At 46.1% G+C, this 14,177-nt stretch overlaps 1 protein-coding gene across 1 annotated transcript in view; it reads left to right on the plus strand.

The window, feature by feature from the left end:
- Nucleotides 1–13,666: 13,666 nt before the first annotated feature.
- LOC122946699 (phosphoglycerate kinase 1) overlaps nucleotides 13,667–14,177 on the plus strand; it is a 34,711-nt gene continuing 34,200 nt past the window's right edge. The window contains exon 1 of the mRNA XM_044306476.1: nucleotides 13,667–13,814. Within this exon, the coding sequence (XP_044162411.1) occupies nucleotides 13,750–13,814 (65 nt within the window). The 5' untranslated portion in view covers nucleotides 13,667–13,749. The remainder of the gene's footprint in view (nucleotides 13,815–14,177) is intronic.

A 14,177-nucleotide genomic window follows, 5' to 3' on the forward strand; every position in this document is an offset into this window, starting at 1 on the left:
TCCTACTTGTGGTCCCTTCACAGTAGTTATGACCACCTTTGTGCACCCTCACAGTAGTTATGTCCTCCTTGTGCCCCCTGACAGTAGTTATTTCCTCCTTGTGGCCCCTTCACAGTAGTTATCTACTCCTTGTTGCCCCTTCACAGTAGTTATGTCCTCCTTGTGGCCGCTTTACCATAGCCATGTCCACCTTTCTGCCACTTCACAGTAGTTATGCCCACATTTGTGCCCCCTCAGAGTTATGCCCACGTTTGTGTCCCTATACAGTAGTTATGTCCTCCTTGTGGCCCCTTCACAATAGTAATGCCTACCTTTGTGCCCCCTCACAATAGTTATTCCCACATTTGTGCCCCCTTAGAGTTATGCCCACGTTTGTGTCCCTTTACAGTAATTATGTCCTCCTTGTGGCCCCTTCACAATAGTTATGCCTACATTTGTGCCCCCTCACAGTAGTTATGTCGTCCTTGTGGCCCCTTCACAGTAGTTATGTTCTCCTTGTGGCCCCTTCACAGTAGTTACATTCTCATTGTGGCCCCTTCACACTAGTTATGTCCTCCTTGTGGCCCCTTCACACTAGTCATGCTCTCCTTGTGGCCCCTTCACACTAGTCATGCTCTCCTTGTGGCCCCTTCACAGTAGTTATGCCCACATTTGTGCCCCCTTACAGTTATAACAACGTTTGTGCCCCTTTCAGTAATTATGTGTCACGCTTCGGTGTGGGAGGGAAACACCACACCGAGCATAAGAGGGAAGGGGGAAACAGGGAATCAGGCCTGAGAACTAGGGAAGGAAGATGGACACTTCCTAGTGAAAACCCTAACCAAAATCCTTACTGACTAGCAGTATGAACAGACCCCAAAGGTAGGTGAGTTCATACACAGGAATACCTAGCCCTATAGGACCCTGGTACTAATGGCAGAGACAAGACTACCTGTTCCTCTAAAAGGAAGGACTAACAAGAGTCTACTTTAGGCCTAATACAAACAATAGGGAAATGCAACACACAGAACCCAAACAAAATACAAAAAGGGAAAGGAAAGACAACTTCAAAGAGGCTATGGAAGCACCAGGAACTCAGCCGAAATCCAACCACAAACAATCCACAGGCACAGAAGCTATAAACTGCACAGCATAGGCCACTTTCACACTTGTGTTTGGGGTTCCGCTTGTGAGATCCGTTTGAGGGCTCTCACAAGCGGCCCCGAGCGGATCCGTTCATCCCCAATGCATTCTGAATGTATAAGGATCCATTCAGAATGCATCAGTTTGGCTCTGTTCCGCCTCCATTCCACTCTGGAGGTGGACACCAAAACGCAGCTTGCAGCGTTTTGTTGTCCGCCTGGCCGTGCGGAGCCAAACGGATCCGTCCTGACTTACAATGCAAGTCAATGGGGACGGATTCGCTTGACGTTGACACAATATGGTGCAATTGCAAACGGATCCGTCCCCCATTGACTTTCAATGTAAAGTCAGGAGTCCCTATTAATATACTATCGGATCTGAGTTTTCTCCAATCCGATAGTATATTTTAACTTGAAGTGTCCCCATCACCATGGGAACGCCTCTATGTTAAAATATACCATCGGATTTTAGATCGTGAAAACTCAGATCCGACAGTATATTCTAACACAGAGGCGTTCCCATAGTGGGGAACGCTTCAAGTTAGAATATACTATAGAACTGTGTACATAACTGCCCCCCGCTGCCTGGCACCACCCGATCTCTTACAGGGGGCTGTGATCCGCACAATGAGGGGTTAATTGTGCGTATCATAGCCCCCTGTAAGAGATCAGGTGCTGCCAGGCAGCAGTGGGCCAGATCCCCCTCCCTCCCCAGTTTTAAATTCATTGGTGGCCAGTGCGGCCCCCCCTCCCTCCCCAGTATTAAATTCATTGGTGGCCAGTGCGGCCCCCCCCCCTCCGTCATTGGTGGCAGCGGAGAGTTCCGATCGGAGTCCCAGTTTAATCGCTGGGGCTCCGATCGGTTACCATGGCAGCCAGGATGCTACTGCAGTCCTGACTGCCATGGTTACTTAGCAATTTTTAGAAGCATTATACTTACCTGCGCTGTCTGTGGCCGGCCGGGCGCTCCTCCTACTGGTAAGTGACAGGTCTGTGCTATAAGCAATGCGCCGCACAGACCTTTCACTTACCAGTAAGAGGAGCGACCGGCTGGCCACAGACAGCGCACTGAATCCAGACCCATTAATTTCTATGGGGCTGTGCACATGAGCTGTGATTTTCACGCATCACTTGTGCGTTGCGTGAAAATCGCAGCATGCTCTATATTCTGCGTTTTTCAACGCAGGCCCTATAAAAGTGAATGGGGCCGTGTGAAAATCGCAAGCATCCGCAAGCAAGTGCGGATGCGGTGTGATTTTCACACATGGTTGCTAGGAGATGATCAGGATGGGGACCCGATCTGTATTATTTTCCCTTATAGCATGGTTATAAGGGAAAATAATAGCATTCTGAATACAGAATGCAAAGTAAAATAGTGATGGAGGGGTTAAAAATAAAAAAAAATTAACTCACCAAGTCCACTTGAGCGCGTAGTTGCGGATCTCTGTCTTCTTCTGAAATGTTGAGCTCCCGGCTAAGGACCTGTGGTGACGTCACATCACATGGTCCCTTACCATGTGATTGGACCATAGTGACGTCACCACAGGTCTTTTGCCAGGTCCTGAAGATAGAACAGAGACCGGCAGCTATGGAGCAGGTAAGTTAACTTTTTTTTTTTTTAACCCCTCCATCCCTAATTTACTTTGTATTCTGTATTAAGAATGCTATTATTTTCCCTTATAACCATTTTATAAGGGACAATAATAAAATCTACACAACACCTAACCCAAACCTGAACTTCAGTGATGAAGTCTGGGTTTGGGTCTGGGTACCAAACATGGCGATTTTTCTCATGCGCGTGCAAAACGCATTAAAACGCTTTGCACTCGCGCAGAAAAATTGTGCATTTTACCGCAACGCACCCGCATCTAATCGGGCCCTCACACGCCACGCTCGTGTGTAAGAGGCCATACAGTTTCTTTTCTGGCATCAGTAGCACTTAGCATAGTGACCAGGCTTCTTTTAAATGAGAAAAAAATTTAATGAGTGAAGCATTTCTTGCTGCAGTGCTTCCCAGCACAGGGCGAGGGCTGTTTTGTTTTGCACTATTAATTCTGGGGGGCACTAATGGGGGCATTATTAATTCCGGGGAGCACTAATTGAGGCATTACTATTACTGGGGCACTAATGGAGGCAATGCTATTACTGTGGGGCACTAATGGGGGCATTATTAATACTGGGAGCCACAGTATGACATAGCGACTTAACACTTATTGTTAAGCCACGGCCACAACCACACTCCCTTTGGGGTGTGGCTTAACTAGATGTAGCACAGGGCAAGGGGGAGTATCATGCTGAATGAGTGGAGAAGGGGTTATGTCCGTGTTCAGCTGTGTCTCTAGCAAAAAGAGGGGGGCACCGTCGGCATCTGTTTACAGGCTGGCAGCCACTGGTGGATCCAGGGGGGCAATGGGTCAATGACCCCCCCCCCCCCCCCCGAGAATATAGTGAGAGTCAGGGCAGAGAGTGGATCGGGGGAGATGAGGGAGAGGCGTCTCTCTTCCTTGTTCCTCAGATAGGTATGAACCGTACAGTGCGTCCCGCCTGAACCGTACAGTGCGGGACACAGGCTGGAAGAGGCCTGCGTCGCATCGCTGCCATGGAGGTAAGTATAATTGTTTTTTATTTTTATACGGGACAATACTTGTGTCACATGATTGGGGGGGCATGGAGAGGCACTTGTTACTGGCACATGATTGGGGGGGCATGGAGAGGCACTTGTTACTGGCACATGATTGGGGGCATGGAGAGGCACTTGTTACTGGCACATGATGGGGGGTCATGGAGAGGCACTTGTTACTGGCACATGATTGGGGGGCATCTATGGGGGGCACTTCTGACTGGCATATTATTGGTGGGCACTATGGGGGCATCTACTGAGGCCACAAAGAAGGGGTATTTTATATGGGGGGCTCTGTGTGGTACTAGTATTATCAGGGGGTTTATCGGTTTCTACAGTATAATATTGTGGAGCAAAGCGGCACAGAATTGGGGGTGGTAGGATGATTTGTCCAGAAGATGGGAGCAGTGGCGTGCCTGGGGGGGGGGGGGCGCTCTGCCCCGGGTGCCGGCTCTCAGGGGGTGCCAGAGCCTAGAAGCAATGAGCGCTTCCATCAATATAGATTGAAGCGTTTATTGCTGGAGCACAGGGAGCTGCTGTCCTGTCACTCAGCTCCCTGCGCTCTGTCTCTCCCGCACTGAATGGTGAATCAGGAAGACTTCTCCCCGCTCCACCATTCAGTCTGCAGACACAGATCGCCCTACCGGCCTATGTGGGTGGGGCCTGCAGCCCGAAAATCTGCATAAGCTCCACCCACACAGTGCTGCAGACCGATCTGTGTCTGTAGGGGAGAGAGGACTGTGAGCTTCAGGAACGGGACAAGGTGAGTAGGTAACGTGTATTTTTCATTTTTATTAACAGAGGGCATTTCTATCATGGTGGGGGCACAGAGGGTATTACTACCATGGAGGGGGCACAGAGGGCAAAATTACTACAAAGCAAAGGAGACACAATGGGCATTACTACTATAAATGGGATACAATGGGCATTATAACTATGAAGTGGGCACAATGGGCATTACTACTGTGAAGGAGGCACAGTTAACATTATTACTATGAAGGGGGCACAATGGGCATTACTACTGATAAGGGGACACAATGGGCATTACTACTATGAAGGGGGCACAATGGGCATTACTACTATGAAGGGGGCACAATGGGCATTACTACTATGAAGGGGGCACATGGGCATTACTCTTGTAAAGTGGGTGGGCATAATTGTTATGGGGCACTGAGTGGGCATTATTACTGGTATGGGGCAGTGAGGGCATAACTACTCTGAAGGGACACAGAGGGCATTACAACTGTGAAGGAGACACAGATAGGGCATTACTACTTTGAAATGGGCACAGAGAGGGCATAACTACTGAGGGAGGCACAAAGAGGTCATTACAACTGTGAAGGGGGCACAATGGAGGGATAAGTACTTTAAAGGGGCACAATGTGGGCATAACAACTGTAAAGGTTGTCCAGTGAAGGCATAACTACCTTGAAGGGGCACAATATGGGCATAAATACCATGAGAGGGCACATATCTGGATAAAACTACTGTGAAGGTTGTACAATGAGGGCAATACTACTGTAAGGGGGTACAATCTTTTTAAAGTATTGGTGGGGGTGCCAGAGAAAGGACCCGCCCCGGGTGCCAAACACCCTAGGCACACCACTGGATGGGAGGATAATGGAAAAGTAGTAAACTAAGATTTTTTTTTTGTCAAACTGCAGACGAAAAATGCCTGAAAAATGATGGTCTGGTCTGAAAGGAGAAGATGAGGAAAGAGAACATCTACATCAAAGGAGACGCACTGGATGTAAGAGGTATGGGGCGCTGTATAGCAAGTACAGCAAAATGCGGTGTGGACTTAGAGAATTGGGCCATATTCATTGGGGCTTGGGCCACGGATCTTTTTCGACCCTAGCAACGCCCCTGACCTCTACCCATTCTACTACACCCCGACCACAGACCCTGTGACTGGCATCTCATCAGCAGCAGCATGGCCGTATCTGTATTGTGGCCCGCAATAACAGCCGGTCCGCAATATACAGACACCGGACATGTGCCCACTGTATGATGGATGAGCCCTTAAAGGGGTTGTCTCACTTCAGTAAGTGCCATTTATCATGTAGATAAAGTTAATACAAGCCAATTACTAATGTATTATTATTATCGATATTGCCTCCTTTGCTGGCTGGATTCATTTTTCCATCACATTATACACTGCTAATTTCCATGGTTACGACCACCCTGCAATCCATCATTGGTGGTCGTGCTTGCACACTATAGGATAAAGAACTAGCCTATGTGTGCTCCCATGGTCCTGGCGGCCACCAAAGAGGCTGATGCTTTTTCCTATAGTGTGCAAGCATGACCACCACTGCTGGATTGTAGGGTGGTCTGTAACCATGGAAACGAGCAATGTATAATGTGATGGAAAAATGAATCCAGCCAGCAAAGGAAGCAATATCGATAATAACAATATATTAGTAAGTGCCTTGTATTAACTTTCTCTATATGATAAATGCAACTTACTGAAGTGAGAGAACCCCTTTAACCACCTCCGGACCGCCTAACGCAGATCTGCGGTCCGGAGGTGGCAGCTCTGCGCAGAGTCACGCATATATGCGTCATATCGCGAGAGCCGTGATTTCCTGTGAACGCGCGCACACAGGCGCGCGCGCTCACAGGAAGGGAAGGTAAGCGAGTGGATCTCCAGCCTGCCAGCGGCGATCGTTCGCTGGCAGGCTGGAGATGTGATTTTTTTTAACCCCTAACAGGTATATTAGACGCTGTTTTGATAACAGCATCTAATATACCTGCTACCTGGTCCTCTGGTGGTCCCTTTTGTTTGGATCGACCAGAGGACACAGGTAGCTCAGTAAAGTACCACAAAACACCACTACACTACACTACACCCCCCCCCTTGTCACTTATTAACCCCTTATAAACCCCTGATCACCCCATATAGACTCCCTGATCACTTCCCTGTCATTGATCACCCCCCTGTAAGGCTCCATTCAGAGGTCCGTATGATTTTTACGGATACATGGATCGGATCCGCAAAACACATACGGACGTTTGAATGGAGCCTTACAGGGGGGTGATCAATGACAAGGGGGTGATCACGCATATAGACTTCCTGATCACTTCCCTGTCATTGATCACCCCCCTGTCAGGCCCCATTCAGACGTCCGTATGATTTTTACGGATCCACGGATACATGGATCGGATACGCAAAACACATACGGACGTCTGAATGGAGCCTTACAGGGGGGTGATCAATGACAAGGGGGTGATCACACATATAGACTTCCTGATCACTTCCCTGTCATTGATCACCCCCCTGTAAGGCTCCATTCAGACGTCCGTATGATTTTTACGGATCCACGGATACATGGATCGGATCCGCAAAACACATACGGACGTCTGAATGGAGCCTTACAGGGGGGTGATCAATGACAGGGGGGTGATCACCCATATAGACTCCCTGATCACCCCCCTGTCATTGATCACCCCCCTGTAAGGCTCCATTCAGATGTCCGTATGCGTTTTGTGGATCCGATCCATGTATCCGTGGATCCGTAAAAAATCATACGGACGTCTGAATGGAGCCTTACAGGGGGGTGATCAATGACAGGGGGGTGATCAATGACAGGGGGGTGATCACCCCATATAGACTCCCTGATCACCCCCCTGTCATTGATCACCCCCCCTGTAAGGCTCCATTCAGACATTTTTTTTGGCCCAAGTTAGTGGAAATTTTTTTTTTTTCGTTTTTTCTTACAAAGTCTCATATTCCACTAACTTGTGTCAAAAAATAAAATCTCACATGAACTCACCATACCCCTCACGGAATCCAAATGCGTAAAAATTTTTAGACATTTATATTCCAGACTTCTTCTCACGCTTTAGGGCCCCTAAAATGCCAGGGCAGTATAAATACCCCACATGTGACCCCATTTCGGAAAGAAGACACCCCAAGGTATTCCGTGAGGGGCATATTGAGTCCATGAAAGATTGAAATTTTTGTCCCAAGTTAGCAGAAAGGGAGACTTTGTGTGAAAATACAAAAAAAAATCAATTTCCGCTAACTTGTGCAAAAAAAATAAAAAATTCTAGGAACTCGCCATGCCCCTCACGGAATACCTTGGGGTGTCTTCTTTCCAAAATGGGGTCACATGTGGGGTATTTATACTGCCCTGGCATGTTAGGGGCCCGAAAGCGTGAGAAGAAGTCTGGGATCCAAATGTCTAAAAATGCCCTCCTAAAAGGAATTTGGGCACCTTTGCGCATCTAGGCTGCAAAAAAGTGTCACACATCTGGTATCGCCGTACTCAGGAGAAGTTGGGGAATGTGTTTTGGGGTGTCATTTTACATATACCCATGCTGGGTGAGATAAATATCTTGGTCAAATGCCAACTTTGTATAAAAAATGGGAAAAGTTGTCTTTTGCCAAGATATTTCTCTCACCCAGCATGGGTATATGTAAAATGACACCCCAAAACACATTCCCCAACTTCTCCTGAGTACGGCGATACCAGATGTGTGACACTTTTTTGCAGCCAAGGTGGGCAAAGGGGCACACATTCCAAAGTGCACCTTTCGGATTTCACCGGTCATTTTTTACAGATTTTGATTGCAAACTTCTTCTCACACATATGGGCCCCTAGAATGCCAGGGCAGTATAACTACCCCACAAGTGACCCCATTTTGGAAAGAAGACACCCCAAGGTATTTTGTGATGGGCATAGTGAGTTCTTGGAAGTTTTTATTTTTTGTCACAAGTTAGTGGAATATGAGACTTTGTAAGAAAAAAAAAAATCAAAAAAAAAAATCATCATTTTCCGCTAACTTGTGACAAAAAATAAAAAGTTCTATGAACTCACTATGCCCATCAGCGAATACCTTAGGGTGTCTACTTTCCGAAATGGGGTCATTTGTGGGGGGTTTCTACTGTTTGGGCATTGTAGAACCTCAGGAAACATGACAGGTGCTCAGAAAGTCAGAGCTGCTTCAAAAAGCGGAAATTCACATTTTTTTACCATAGTTTGTAAATACACCACGTAGATATTGTCCAAATGGTATTCCATTTTTTAATGCAGTTGGATGCCAGCTAGAGAAATGCAGGAAGCTATTTGTTGAAGTAGGTTTACGATAGATATCGGTCTGTATCTGTCCAGACTCATCTTTTGTATCGTAAGATCTAAAAAGTTTATTTGGGTCGGATTAATTTCAAACGTAAAATGCATACCGATATCATTTGCATTAAGTAGCTCAACAAAGTCAAGGAACTGTCCCCTCTCCCCCTCCCAGAACAGCAAGACATCATCGACAAGTGGGACAACAACCATGACGACGGGTATGGAGCAATCACTGAGTGTGGAATCCAGAATGAGTGGACCTCCCGCATCATTATCTGGAAACCAATTCCCCACGAGTTCATCTACCACTGCCCCCATTGCCCCCCTTTTTTTAGGTCAGGCGGGGACACAAGCAAGAGACAGGGAGAAATGGGGTTTCTCGATGAAATGACAGAAAGGAGGGCCACACTCAGTGATTTAACTACGACTGAAATACAACATAATGGCAACCCGTCATGTCCCCCCGATACATCCATTAATATGATATCTGGTGCCAGACCAAAAACCACACAGGTCATTAATTTATCCTGCAAGACCTTATCTCAATTACAAATTGATGTCCTGAGCAGGGGCCTGACTTTCACACCAGTACCTCAATGCGATAAATTCACCTGGGTAAAGGACATTAACCTTTTCGCACGCAAACTTGCACTTCATAAACAACATTTAAGCCTGACACAGGATTCACATAAATTAATTCAACAGGAACAGAAGGCCCTACTGACGTTAGAGAGCTTGCATGCAGAAAGTGAGGGTACGTGTACCACTGTAGAACCCCCCCTGACAAACTTGAAACCTCGTTCAAGGTGGACCCCACCTTTTTCCCAATATAAAAATATTGAAACATTTGTGGATTTAGTCACTGATGAAATCAGGACTATCAAACTGCACAAATTTGGTGGGGAAAGCAATCTGAACAGTGAGGAGGTCTCTGCCTTGGAATCCCTAAAAAAAGATGACAAAATTGTAATTAAGCCAAGTGACAAGGGGGGAAATATAGTGGTGCAAGATAGGAATGAATATGACCTGATGGTTGAAAAATTACTAAGTGACTAAAAAAATCTAGGAAACTTTAGACACCAACCCAACAAGTACCTACCTCACTAAACTGCATGTTATCCTCAAGGAGGCACGAGATGACCAATTAATTTCTAAGGAGGAATTTATTTTCCTATATAATAAACATCCAACCATCGCCACTTTTTATGCACTTCCTAAAGTGCACAAAAATAGGGTCCCAATCCCAGGGAGACCCATTGTCTCGGGGAATGATGCATTAACCCAACCTGCCAGTGAGTATGTTGACACCATTTTGAGGCCCTTTGTGACAGAATTACCTTCCTATATCAAGGACACAAATGATGTATTGTCCAAAATAGCTAATGTCACATTATCAAAATCCACGTTTTTAGCAAGCCTCGACGTCGAGGCCCTATACACCAATATTGAGCACAAATTAGGTATTGAGGCGGTTAAATCTTTTCTGTACACGAAAAGTACGTCATTTCACAGGCATAATGATTTTGTAATACGATTATTAATGTTTGTTCTCACACACAATTATTTTTTATGTAATGGAACTTTCTTTCACCAAATTCACGGGACCGCGATGGGCACGCCTTGTGCCCCAACGTTCGCGAACCTTTTCTTGGGGTGGTGGGAGCACAATATTGTTTTTTCTGAAATCATGACATGACATTACATAGCTACCCTACACTAAGTACATTAGCTATTGGGGCCGTTTCATCGATGATGTCTTGCTGTTCTGGGAGGGGGAGAGGGGACAGTTCCTTGACTTTGTTGAGCTACTTAATGCAAATGATATCGGTATGCATTTTACGTTTGAAATTAATCCGACCCAAATAAACTTTTTAGATCTTACGATACAAAAAGATGAGTCTGGACAGATACAGACCGATATCTATCGTAAACCTACTTCAACAAATAGCTTCCTGCATTTCTCTAGCTGGCATCCAACTGCATTAAAAAATGGAATACCATTTGGACAATATCTACGTGCCAGGAGAAATTGTTCAACGGATGAACTGTTTAAGAGCCAAGCGGATGATCTATATAATAGATTCCGCGATAGGGGATACCCTCGAAAGGTCCTTAAAAGGGCTTTTAACCGAGCAAAGACCCTTACAAGAGATTCCCTTATCCCAAGTAGGACTGCCCCCTCTGTGACCTCCCAGGACAGCAAGACCATCCGGTGTATAGGTACTTTTGATGGGCATCATCGACTGATGACAAACATTCTAAGGAAATATTGGAAAATTCTCCTTAATGATCCAGATCTACGTCAGGTGCTCCCACCTCATCCCAGTGTCACCTTTAGACGTGGTCCAAGTTTAAGGGACCAATTGGTACATAGTTTCCTTCCTAAAATAGGACAGGAAAACAGCAATTGGTTAAGATCGAAGGTGACTGGTTCATATCCATGTGGTGGTTGCTCTTTCTGTAGCTTCCTACCAAAGATTAAAAGGTTCGTGAACCCAGTCGATGGAAGGGAGTATGAAATTTGTGACTGGTTTAACTGCAAGAGCAGTGGATTGGTGTATGTAGCTTCCTGTACATGTCCCAAGTTGTATGTTGGCAAGACGGTTCAGGAACTGAGGAGACGGATTTCGGGACACATTAGTGCAATTAACACGAAAAAAGACACTTCCTTATATAGACATGTGTCATATATTCATAATGGCCGGATAGATGTATTGAAATTCTGGGGGCTTTTCCAAGTTAAATTGGGCCCTAGATCTGGAAATCTGGACATTAGACTATTAAGAGAAGAGGCCAAATGGATATATAGACTGTCAAGTCAAACCCCATCTGGCCTCAATGAAGGCTTCTCCTTTTCTGCCTTTTTGTAAATAATATTAATTATAAGATTCTGCAAAAAAGAAATTTTGTCATCTATGAGAGGATTAAATTATAAAAATAAAATAAATTTATAATATTTATAAGGTGATAAGACTATCCCTATAAAACCTTTCTAGAGCTGACAAGGTTATATATGCTGTGGTAAAATGGAACAGAGTGATAGATACTATATGACAAATGGAGTTATATGATTCTGACCAGTGAATCATATACAGTGTATAAATCGCTGTGTGTATCTTTTCACCTTGCTCCTTTCTCCCTATCTAAGTAAACAACGTCTATTTGCCTGCATTCAGTCATTCTAACATGTATCCAGTGTAGGCATTGTATCTTTTTAGATAACCACTCCCATTTCCCTTATGGGGAGGTGGTGAGTTGATGACGATGAGTGCGCTGTCATCAGACGGCGTCAATGACTGGCTCGGTGGACGCCTGGTGATGAGGTAATCGCTGGGCGCCTGTGCACGTCATGCACTAGCTACGCCCCTGACGGCCGTAACCAATAGCTCAACAGCTGCTCACACACTGCTACAGCCGGGCGCATACAGCCTGCGGTGACCTCACCGCTAGGCGACTGCACACGTGATCTCGGAGACACGCCCCCCCCTTTGCGGCTATGACCAATGGGTCTCTTGTAACACACAAACGGGGCGTTACCTAGGGCATATAACCTTTGTTTGTTCAGCGCGCCGACGCTAATACCCCGAACCCCTGACGAAGCCGCATCGCGGCGAAACATGTCGGGTGGGGACTAGTGTTAGGCGCTCTTTTTTAGCTCAGCTGGCAGCAAATGTGTAAACCCCACGTATTAGTAGGGCTTTAGTTCTGTGTATGTGTAATTAGTGTGGTACCGTTGTGATACCAGTGCAAAGACAAGCAACGTATTGGTGTCCGGAACTTGGGCCCAGGTCCCAGGACACCAAGCAATAGGACATACCCAATTGTGGTCAACTGTCACCAACCACCTACCTGCACATATATTTTCTCAAAGTAAATGAGAGGAAAGCAAGTTTTTACACAAATTTGCAGTGCCACCTGATAGTTTTAAAATGTGTGGTTTTTGTGGGATATCTATCAACTCCCTTTTAAAATGAATTAAATAAAGTATTTGGCTTTTATTTTCCAAATTAGTAGACCCCTATAGGGACTTTCTTTGGTCTTTTGACCAGTGGTGTATTTGAGGGTTAAATCCCGAGGGTCTTACTAGGGCCTAATTTTGTGTACTATAGTTTGTAAATGCTTTAACTTTTACCCAAACCATTTTTTTTTTTACCCAAACATTTTTTTTTATCAAAGACATGTAGAACAATAAATTTAGCGAAAAATGTATATATGGATGTAGTTTTTTTGCAAAATTTTACAACTGAAAGTGAAAAATGTCATTTTTTTGTAAAAAAATCGTTAAATTTCGATTAATAACAAAAAAAGTTAAAATGTCAGCAGCAATGAAATACCACCAAATGAAAGCTCTATTAGTGAGAAGAAAAGGAGGTAAAATTCATTTGGGTGGTAAGTTGCATGACCGAGCAATAAACGGTGAAAGTAGTGTAGTGCAGAAGTGTAAAAAGTGGCCTGGTCATTAAGGGGGTTGAAGTGGTAGGAGGGGGGGGCGCTTTTTTTAATGTTCGCCCTGTTGGTAAAATTCCCTAGAAACGGCCCTGCATCATGTATAAATGTATGCAATGACTGTGCGCTTCCTGATGTCTGCGGCTGAGCTTTCCTTTCCACTCACATCACCAAACCTTGTATCGAGCTGCTCCTGTGCGGTTCTAGGACGTGACAGACGTGATCGGCTCATGGCGACCCCGCTCTCCGCATTGAGTCAACGCTCTGTCAGTCTCCTCGACCCCGCCCCTCTAGCGGGGCTCAGTGGGCGTGTCTACTTTGACATCTGACAACCAACTCTTCCAATGGCGGAGCTCGAAGTCTGCCCGTCCTCCACTTTGAACCAATGAAAGCTGTTTAGAGGCGGAGCCTCCGCAGTGTAAAGGTGACCTGCGCCGTGCTAGTCCTGTTGCCATTTGCGAGCTGACTCGGACCGGCCGCGATCATGTCTCTGTCTAACAAGCTGACCCTGGACAAGGTGGACGTGAAGGGGAAGCGAGTGGTGATGAGGTGAGCGGCCGGGCTGTGGGGCTATCAGCGGGCGGGCGGCTCCAGGGTCGTCGGCAGCGCTCGTGTGGGTGTGACCTTCCATCCCTGAGATCTAGATAGCGGCGGTCCATCCATACATGGCGGCTCCGGGTCCAGCAGTAGAACAGGCTATAGATAGCTGGGTGTGAATGAGACCGGTACACGTCTGATCTGAAGGCCCCTGACCACTGCTGAGATGGTCTGCCTGGATGATGGAGAATCTCTTTTCCTAGAAGTTTACCTGGAGTCCTTGGTCTGGTTGGATGCAATGATCACCTAGCCTAGAGAAGGGGGTGGGATAGTGAGGCCTCTGGATACCTCCAGGATGTTCTCATGATTCATGGT

Source organism: Bufo gargarizans, chromosome 9, assembly GCF_014858855.1.
Source record: "Bufo gargarizans isolate SCDJY-AF-19 chromosome 9, ASM1485885v1, whole genome shotgun sequence".
NCBI classification, from domain to species: Eukaryota; Metazoa; Chordata; class Amphibia; order Anura; family Bufonidae; genus Bufo; species Bufo gargarizans.